Source organism: Tasmannia lanceolata, unplaced genomic scaffold (assembly GCF_043159265.1).
Source record: "Tasmannia lanceolata isolate RefF3 unplaced genomic scaffold, GAP_Taslan_0.1 ptg000003l, whole genome shotgun sequence".
Lineage (NCBI taxonomy): Eukaryota > Viridiplantae > Streptophyta > Magnoliopsida > Canellales > Winteraceae > Tasmannia > Tasmannia lanceolata.
In genome coordinates, this window is record NW_027518680.1 from 60,041,210 (window position 1) to 60,051,350 (window position 10,141).

The following is a 10,141-nucleotide window of genomic DNA, read 5'->3' on the forward strand; positions in this document are numbered from 1 at the left end:
CAACTATAAACACTTCATATCTTTTTAGAAAGTGCACAACATAAAGAGAGTATTTTTGAAAAAAAAAAATCAATCGAGGGATCACTATATTTGAAGATCCAAACCAATCAGTTGTTGCGACCCAGAGTATATACACAGAGTATATAGGCCTTGCCCAAAGGATCATCTCCCTAAGATGATCCTAACTCTTCAAACTGTAGAGATTTTTATACGACGCTCCGCCAAGGGTTTGTGCTCAAAGTGATTTTTTAAAATAAATTATACTTTTTATTCTATCCACCTTCAAAGATCTACACAATTCACTGTTGGCCTTCAAGGTTGCAAACGGGCCGGCACGAAATTTTGCAGCCCACACGGCCCGCGGGCTAGGTACGGCATGGCACGAATGTGCTGGAGGTTAGGCATGGCACAGCCTGTGGCCCGTGTCGTGCCGTGCCGGCACGAGAAAACAGCCACATAAAGCCCTTTTTACACTGTTTTTTGTCGTGCCGGGCTGTTTCGTGCCATGTGCCTAAACCTTCAGCCCGGCACGGCCACTGTAGCAATCATGCCGTACCGGCACGGCCCATGGCATGCCGTGCCAGGCGTGCCTCGGGCAGGCACGGCCCAGTTGCCACCTTGAGTTGGCCCCACCAAGGGTTTGTGCTCAAAGAAATAAAAGAAAGAGAGAGAGCTCCGGTTTTTGAGAATAAGTATAAGTGGGGCCTAACCCTGTTTGAAGATCCAAACCGTTCATTTGTTAAGCCTCGACGTAAACAGGTTGCGCCCCAAAAGTCATCTCCATAGGATGTTCCTAACCCTCCAAACTAATATGATGACGGCTCATGTAGAAGTCTGTCCTGTTTGGAGAGTTAGGATCACTTGACGAGATGATTTTTTGGGCAAGGGTTGTGCCCCTCCAAGGGTCACAGAGAGAGGGATAGAGAGACGCTTATAGGGTGTAGTGTCACTGAGTGTTGCCCGCCCAACCAGTCACAGGGAGGGGGATTTATCCTATGGGGGGATATCACTGCCCAAAAGGAAAGGTTTACAATCTCTCTAACAATAGCACAAGAAAAAAACACTGTGAGGGTTGGACAAGGTTAAGGTAAGAATCATTAAAAAAAAGGGTTGTGGAGATTATAAGCCATTTGGACAAGGTTATAACCTTTTTTAAAATAAGACTCGCGAGAAGTAAAATATCAGAATTTGTTTCCGTTTACAATTAAAAAAACCAGAATTTTGTCACTTCAAATACAACAGCTCAATCAAAGAAAAGTGGAGATTATAAGCCATTTGGATTAAAACCCATGTCTGAAAATAATTAAAAAAAGCATTGAAACTTCACATTTCATCCCATCCAACGTTGCAAAATAGTCTTATAAACACAAAGATATACAAATGACCAACTCAATCCAATCAATAGGTGGGGCCTACGATTGTTTGAAGATCCAAACCGTTCATTTGTTAAGCCTCGACGTAAATAGGTTGTGCCCCAAAAGTCATCTCCATCGTATGATCCTAACCCTCCAATCTAATACAATGAGGGCTCATGTAAAAGTATGTCCTGTTTGGAGAGTTAGGATCACTTAAGGAGATGATTTTTTGGGCAAGGGTTATGGCCCCACCAAGGAGGGAGAGAGAGAGAGAGACAGAGAAGAGAGAAGAGAGAAGAGAGAAGAGAGACGCTTGTAGGGTGAACGTCACTGCGTGTTGCCTGCCCAACCGGTCAAAGGGTTGGGGATTTATCCCTGGGGGAATATCACTACCCAAAAGGAAAGGTTTACAATCTCTCTAACAATAGTACAAGAAAAAACACTATAAGAGGGGGACAAGGTAAGAGAGATTTTATTAGGTGTAAATGGACCCAGACAGTCCGATGGATAGTCCGAATCCGAACCTTAATAGACAGAATCTATGCACATTAGAAGGATCCATGGACATATTTTGGATCCTATTCGTAAGATCCGAAAAAATTTGGATTGTGATCAAGACATGGCAAAAAACTCCGATGGATAGTCACAATCCGAAATCCTTTTACTAAAATACCCTCAAAATATTTTTTATATTAAGTCTTAAATGAGAGGAATTTTCATAAAAATGAAGTAAATATCGCTTAGCTTACGACTTTCCACTTCCCCCCTTTTTCACATCTTTTTCTCTTCCTTTCCTCAATCGGTTTTTCTTCCCGTAAACTTGCAACTCACCCTTAGCAATGGTTAGTTACTAGAAAGCTTTCTAAAAATCGTGGGTTGTTATTAGATATAATGACTAATTCTTTTCTGAATTGAGGAAGTTTTGGAGTTCATTTCAAATGAAGAAAGCTGAGATTTTTTGTTGTTTTGTAAGTAGGACCTACTAGGACACTCCGATGGATGGTCCGATTTGAAATGGACTGTGACCGGGACACAAAAAGTAGGATCTGAAGAACACTCCGAATCCGATCCGACCGATAAGGGATTTGAATGGATCGTGACTAAGACATAAGTGGATCCAATCCGAAGTGGATCCATTGACACCCCTATGGTGGAAGCCCGTATAGTCCACTATTTTTCAAAAGTATTGTACGGCACACAGCATAGGATGATCCAAACCGTCCATTAGATGGGCAACACCATAAATAGTTTGTTCTCCAAAAATCATTTCCATTTTTCCATATTATGATTCCAACTCTTTAATCTATAGAGGTTTCCATAATATGCAATTCCCCTATAGATTGTGAGGGCTAGGATCACCTATGGAAATGTTTTTTTGGACACAACATTTTTAATTTGTTGCCCATCAAACAGACACTTTGGATCATCCTATGGTGTGGGTCGTAGAATACTTTTCAAATAGTACTAGACTATACGGGCTTACACCATATAAAAACTCATGGAAATATATTTTAAGACAAAATGAATATGCATGGCATGGACCCCACTGCCTTATGTAAAACTATCGGGTCCCTGAATATTATTAGCTATCACCCATAAAAAGACATCCTAAATATGTCTCTAAGTCATCTTTTTTTCACATCTCAACCATCTTAATGAGATCTTCGTTCAGCATCAATCCCAGACCCATTGGGTCCTCCTATGATGACCCAGCAGATCAACGGTCTTGATCACCAAACAAATATGTCATGTACGCATTGGATCGTGGTAATTTTCATTCATCAAGAAGAGATTGGCCTGTTAGGAAATGTGAAAGCTTCGGTCCATCTAATCTTTATTGGCGAAAACAATGGGACCCATCACCCATGTCATTCCATGTTGGTCCCATAAATTCAAGTTGATGAAAGTAGACTAAATACAATTCCTAGGGTCCTGAGAGGATAGGGTCATTTTTGTACCATATAGTGGAATGCTTTGTAGGGACTCTTAACAGGGTAGAACTCGCCCTTAAAAGCTAGCTACACTTTTCCGATGTGGGACTATTCTGCTTTAACGTGGAACCCCCAATAATCTCCCCCTCCACGTGGAAGCGCGGCAGGAACGTGGGAACTACAAGATCTTCCCTGAGGGATTTTTCCATCCTCGGAGGCATACCGGGATTACCATGCCGTAGCATTGAAACCACTTGTAGGGACTCTTTACAGGGTAGAACTCGCCCTTAAAAGCTAGTTGTTAAGGGGAGGAACCCATTCCCTTATAAGCCCATCCACATTGTTACACTTTTCTAATGTGGGACTATTTTGCTTTCACGTGGAACCTGTAGAACCATGTGGCCAAACAGCCCATTGGACGGTCAAGATCCGCGGGTGATGGATAAATGCCAGCAATAAATCCTCACCGTTGGATAGAAACATTCATTTATACACATATACACACCATGTTTTATTAAATATATATTAACAAAAACTAGCATTAATTTTCATTAAACTACAAAGCATATTTGCATCTTGAGAATTAATAGGGACACTGCCAAGTCAGCGTGCAGGACAACTTGATTTGGGTGTGTCAACCAATTTCCATAAAATCCTCTCCATAAGGCTAATAAATAGGGAGATGGAGAAAATGCTTTTGGGTTGCCTAACGGCTAATTAGTTGTGGATAACTCTTGGAGGAAAAGGTGGGTGAATTTGATTAGGTTATTTTGTAACCACTTGCCACCTCACTCATTATGGACGTTGTGGCTCCTACAAAATAGAGACGTGGGATATTGCCATTAAATATGTAATTATTCCATGGATCAATTACTGTTGCATGCTGGAGAGTTGAAAAAATGACGAGAAAATGTTGAGTTTTGAAAAAACACTAACAAATGCTACTTTATTAAAAGAAAGGTTACTAGGGACGAAAATACCCCTCAACTTACTTTAATCTTTCTCTTCTTGGTTTTACCATTTTACTCTTTTACTTGCAGGTTTTACACTCTTTCATTTCTAGGTTTTACTCCGATGCATTTTGTGTGAAACGACGAGATTTTCCGGCGATAGAAGCCTTCTTCTCCGGCGAAACATCTCATTTCTCTGGCAGCAGATGCTCCTTTGTCCTGAGGGATTATGAAGATCAACAACTATGCCTTTCTTGAAAGCCAAAAGCACCGATCTATCAGTGTTTATATCGTCATGTGAGCAGAGGAATAAAATAGAATGGGAAGATGAGAAGGAGAAATTGGATTATGGACATGTTGAGAAACCCCATTTGATAATTTTTTGTTGTGTTACTGTGGCTAATGGAAAACTCCACTACCTCTCTTAACTTCTAAACTTGTAAAAGAGATGCTATGGCAAAGTCATATGTTCATCATTTTCGTGCTATCCAATGGACATCAAATGATTACTTATTTTCAGAGATCTCCCCCTCTTATTCTCAACGCAAAAACAGGTACTCGAAGCCAAAATAAGATAATCGAAGCCAAAATTTACTTGGTCGAAGCCAAAAATTACTTGGTCGAAGTAAAAAATGTGTTTCCTGTAACATTCGCCGTTTCGCTTCGACTAAAGTTTTTTAGGTTTCGAATAACTGGTTTTTTTGCTTCGACTAACATGTTTTTGGCTGCGACTAAAACTTTTAAATTCCAGTAACATTTGGAACTTTTTTCGTCTTTAACTAATATATTTTAGCTTCGAGAAATATTTGTTGGCTTCGACTATCATTTTTTTTTGCTTCGACTATCATTTTTTGGATTCGACTATCATTTTTGGCTTGGAGTAATTTTTTTTGGCTTCAACTAGCATTTTTTGGGCTTCGACTATCATTTTAGCCTAACTTACATTTTGCTTCGAGTACCATTTTGGCTTCCACTACACTTTTGCCTAGTGAAAGCTCTTTGGGCAACTGATTTTGGCTACAGCCACTAGAAAAGGGGAAATACTTACAAAGATAATGAGAATTTGGATATTTGGAGGAAGAAAAAGAAAATGAGAAAGGGGCGTCTCTAGAGAACTCCTTCTAACCTCTCAAGACAAATGAGCATATGCCGGAGAAATGAAGATGTTTCGCCTGAGAAGAAGGCTTTTATCGCCGGAGAAGAAGGCTTCTATCGCCGGAGCAGAAGGCTTCTATCGCCGGAAAGATAAAGTGTAAAAACAAAGAAGAGAAAGATAAAGTAAGGTTAGGGGTATTTTCGTCCTAAAAAGTTCTTTTTTAATAAAGTAGCATTTGTTAGTGTTTTTTCAAAACTCAACATTTTCTCGTCATTTTTTCAACTCTCTAGCATGCAACAGTAATTGATCCTTATTCCATTATACAATCCATGCTAAAAAAAAGGACTCTTGTGAAGAGGGAAAACCAGATTATCCATAATTAATGCTCGCTACTATTTCTCTCTGCCAAAACGTTTTCTACTGACTGGATATTATATTTTATTCACTTCTTTTTTGAATGTTCAAAGGAAACACACGGCGTATTGAAGGCAAGATCGATTGACGACGGGCGGAAGATCTAACTAGTGCGGGTTTGATTGAAGACAATCCAACCGCAAGATCAACTTTTCTCATGTAAACATTGGTATCAAAGCATATTTGCATCTTGAGAATTAATAGAGAACTTTGTTCCCTTATAAATGGGAGTATCAATGGATTTACATATATCCATTTTAAATTTCTTTAACACATTCTCAAGATATGACTCTTGGGACAAGGATAATTTTTTATTTTCTGTATCTCGAGTGATTTTAATACCCAAGATAAAGTTCGCCTCACCCATATCCTTCATTTCGAATTTGGTCTTAAGCCAATTCTTTATTTCTATGATCAAATTCATATAATTTCCAATTAACAAAATATCATCGACATACAATGCCATGATAATAAACGCACTCCCACTATTCAAGCAATAAACATAATGATCATATCCATCCAAAAGGTTTCAACACATTAGATGCAACTAGATCCATCCACTATTTTAACCTGCGGCTCATAACTCCCGTCAACTAGTGCAGGACTTATATTTCTTTTACTAATTTGGGCACAAGAGCTGAGTGGAAACAAGAAATCATGATTTCCAAATTACGTCTAGCATAGTTGGACTGTTACTCACATCTGATTTTGTGAATTTCGATACGTACTACGTTTCGATAATCACTGCATATAATTGTAACATTCAATAGGCAATATAATCATATAGTAAGCTTACAACTAGTGGGATTACATCACTGCAAATTCTCTAAAATTTAACTCCGATCATCACAAATGACCTTGCCACGTTCTCATGCACCAGAAGTATAGACTAAACAAACTTGAGATTTATTTATTGAAGTGAGGCTCATCCGTATAACAACCTCAACCCTTTATTTTACATTCATAGATATATGGACAGACAAACTAAAGATTTATTATTACATCCATAGAGAGACATGCATATAGATAGAGGAGAATCAGATAGACCATAATACTAGTAGTAGTAGCGGTAATAGAAGTTCCCACCTCCCTTGGCAAAGCTTCACATTGTCTTGTAGTATATGCTGGGTTCAAAGTAGGTCTCAAGAGGTACTTGCGACCTGGGAGTCCCAATCTGCACATGTTTAACCAAATTTGAGTTGTATGTCAGCGCATTAGCAACCGATGCATCATTTCCTGCTCCCTGAGGATGTCCAGCTGTCAGCAGTCCTTTGCGAGGCCATCCAGCTGCCACCACGGCAAGTTTAACATCGCCCACATGCAACTCTTTTTCTTTTTCTTTTTGCTCGGTCACATGCAACTCTTCGTTGGCACTAAAGAACCCATCCACCATAGCATCAAACACATATTTGTACGAATAATGTCCATCGATTATGAAAGGTTTTTCGGCGGTAAAGAGGTAATTGGGGAGAGAAGGATAGTCTGGGTGTTTATTATACTCCGAGTAAGGGGAAATGTTAGCGAAGAGGGGGGTGTCATGGGAGGAAAGGAAATCAAGGATGGGCACTAGGTTGCCTATGATGCGGTCTGCGAAACGCTGAGTGGAGGGAGGATTCTTAAGTTTGTAGTCATTAAGATCGGATGTTCCGACGATTGTCGACACCTTAATCATCATATTCTTGGTTGGGGGGTTTTCATGGATTGCGTCGTATATGTTCTTCATTGCTGGAAGCACATAGTCTGAGTCTCCAGTGGACAATGCCTCATTACCCACGCAGATATATTGGAAGTCAATGAACGGCATAAAATAAAATATTTTCTTCTGAACCCAAGAATGCACAGCCAAAGGCTTGGTGGCGAATATCTGGAGATCCGAATTTGCAACGGTGATATTGAATTTGAGTTGGGTATTGGCAAGGATTTCAAGATCTTCACTTTCATATTTTGAAAGCCACATTTTGTAGATGTTATTCTGATAATCCATTAAGGTATTAATGGGAGTTGGTGAAATGTCTCCATCTATTCCAGAATTGAAGCCAGCCTTAGAGCCTGCATCATCATCAAATATATAATATATGGAGAGTTAAGAAACAAATGTCTCGTACATATATGTGCATGCATGTAGACCTGAACGTGACTGCAATTCCAAAATGAAAGTAAAAAAAAAAAAAGAAAAAAAAGAGAGAGGTAAACACCCATATATAGGAACAGCCACGTCGTAATTAAGGAATTTATCATCAAGCCATTTTACGGCTCACTTTTTAATGAGAGAACAGCCACCTCGTAGCAGATTTTGTGTTACTCTTTTTATTCATCGGAGGTGGTTGTTCTCACTATTAAACGTGAGCCGCGATGTGGCTTTATATAAAATTACCTAGCCAATCCCATATATAGAATACTGTATTTTCATTTTTAACCATTTTCATATGTAAGCTCGAGTTTTTCTTTTGGTTTCAACCAATTTATTTTTATGCTTCTTCAAAACTAAAGTCATACTTTCAATAAAAGGAAAACAAAAAAGGGTAAATATGCCCGAAAAAGAGTCAGAATAATCATTTCCAATATATATGTATTGAAAATGAAAGAAACATAAACCACAGCTCAATATGTCTTCGTTCTGCCATAGTTACACCGATTTCTTCAAAATGATAGAAAAAAAGAAAAAGAAAAGGTAAAAATACAACACTTGGCATGGAAAATCATGTTATTGACCAACCATGTTTAATATAAAGTTTCGAAGTTCCCTAACAAGATCATGAAAGACTAGTTGCTTTGTGTGTGTGTGTGAGAGAGAGAGAGAGAGAGAGGAGAGGCTTTACCATGAGCAAGAGAAGCCATTGAGAGATAGAGAAAGATAGGTTATCCAACCACACACACTGAGAAGTGAGAAGAAGATACATCGATCCTTACATACTTTCTCCTTATATAGAGAAGGAAAGTGGACGTGCATTAAATTTGTCACCATCCTTCCTCTACTTCTAATAACTCTTAGGAATCCTTTTCATTTTTCTTCTCGTATGTGATGAAACCGTCCTAAGTAAAATTAAGTAGTGGATAGTGTACAGGTGGGATGACACTTGCAATTAATACCTCTCTCTCTCTCTCTCTCTCTCTCTCTCTCTCTCTGGGATGAGAAAATAGGATTTTTTTCAACTTCGAATAATCTGTGTACAAAATTGTCTAAAATTGTAATTGTCAGAAATTGACACTTGCACTTAATACCTCTCTCTCTCTCTCTAGGATGAGAACTTAGCCTTTTTTCAAATTCGAATAATCTGTGTACAAAATTGTCCAAAATTGTAATTGTCAGAAATTGACTTGCAATTAATACCTCTCTCTCTCTCTCTCTCTCTCTCTCTCTCTCTCTCTCTCTCTCTCTCTCTCTCTCGGATGAGAACATAGCGTTGTTTTCAACTTCGAATAATCTGTGTACAAAATTGTAAATTGTCAGAAACTGACTCTTGCAATTAACACCTCTCTCTCTCTCTCTCTCTCTGGGATGAGAACATAGCGCTTTTTTCAACTTCGAATAATCTGTGTACAAAATTGTCCAAAATTGTAATTGTCAGAAATTAACTCTCTCTCTCTCTCTCTCTCTCTCTCTCTCTCTCTCTCTCTCTCTCTCTCTCAGATGAGAACATAGCTTTTTTTCAACTTCGAATAATCTATGTACAAAATTGTCCAAAATTGTAATTGTCATAAATTGACTCTTGCAATTAATACCTCTCTCTCTCTCTCTCTCTCTCTCTGGGATGAGAACATAGCGTTTTTTTTTCAACTTCAATTAATCTCTCTCTCTCTCTCTCTCTCTCTCTCTCTCTCTCTCTCTCTCTAGCGAACTTAAAATCTCCTATGACATTGTAGATTTGTAGCCCACAAATGAACGGTTTGATCATCCTCTGAAGTGGGACCCAGAAGAAAACTAGAATTCACACATACAAGCACCATATAAATTCTCCACTGATACGCTCAAAATATATCAGTTATAATATGGTGTAAACTCGTATAGTTCAAATTATTTTTTAAAAAGTATTGTATAACTTACCATAGGATGATCCAAGCTGTCCATTTGATGGATCACATCGTAAATACATTGCACCCCAATGAAAATGGTTTTTGGGGTGCAATGTATTTCCGATGTTAGGGTCATAGCCCAAAAACACATTTCAATAGGATGATCCTAGCCCTACGATCTGTATTGGAATTGCATATTATGGAGACCTTTCATAGAGCTAGGATCGTTCTATTGAAATGAGTTTTCTGGCATAGCCTTACATTCTGGCCTATCAAATGAACGGTTTGGATCATCATATGGTAAGTTGTACAATACCTTTTGAATGATACCAGACTCCACGAACTTTCACCATCCCAAAACAAATTACCCATGCCATGCTA

The 10,141-nt window shown here is 38.7% G+C and overlaps 1 protein-coding gene across 1 annotated transcript; it reads right to left on the reverse strand.

The window, feature by feature from the left end:
- Positions 1–6,664: 6,664 nt before the first annotated feature.
- On the reverse strand, positions 6,665–8,631 carry LOC143863870 (glucan endo-1,3-beta-glucosidase-like). Its single transcript, XM_077374655.1, has 2 exons — positions 8,566–8,631; positions 6,665–7,795 (listed from the first exon to the last, which is right to left on the reverse strand). Exons 1-2 carry the CDS (start codon positions 8,582–8,584, stop codon positions 6,849–6,851), a joined length of 966 nt encoding a protein of 321 aa, XP_077230770.1. The 5' UTR covers positions 8,585–8,631; the 3' UTR covers positions 6,665–6,848.
- Between the last annotated feature and the right edge of the window lie 1,510 nt (positions 8,632–10,141).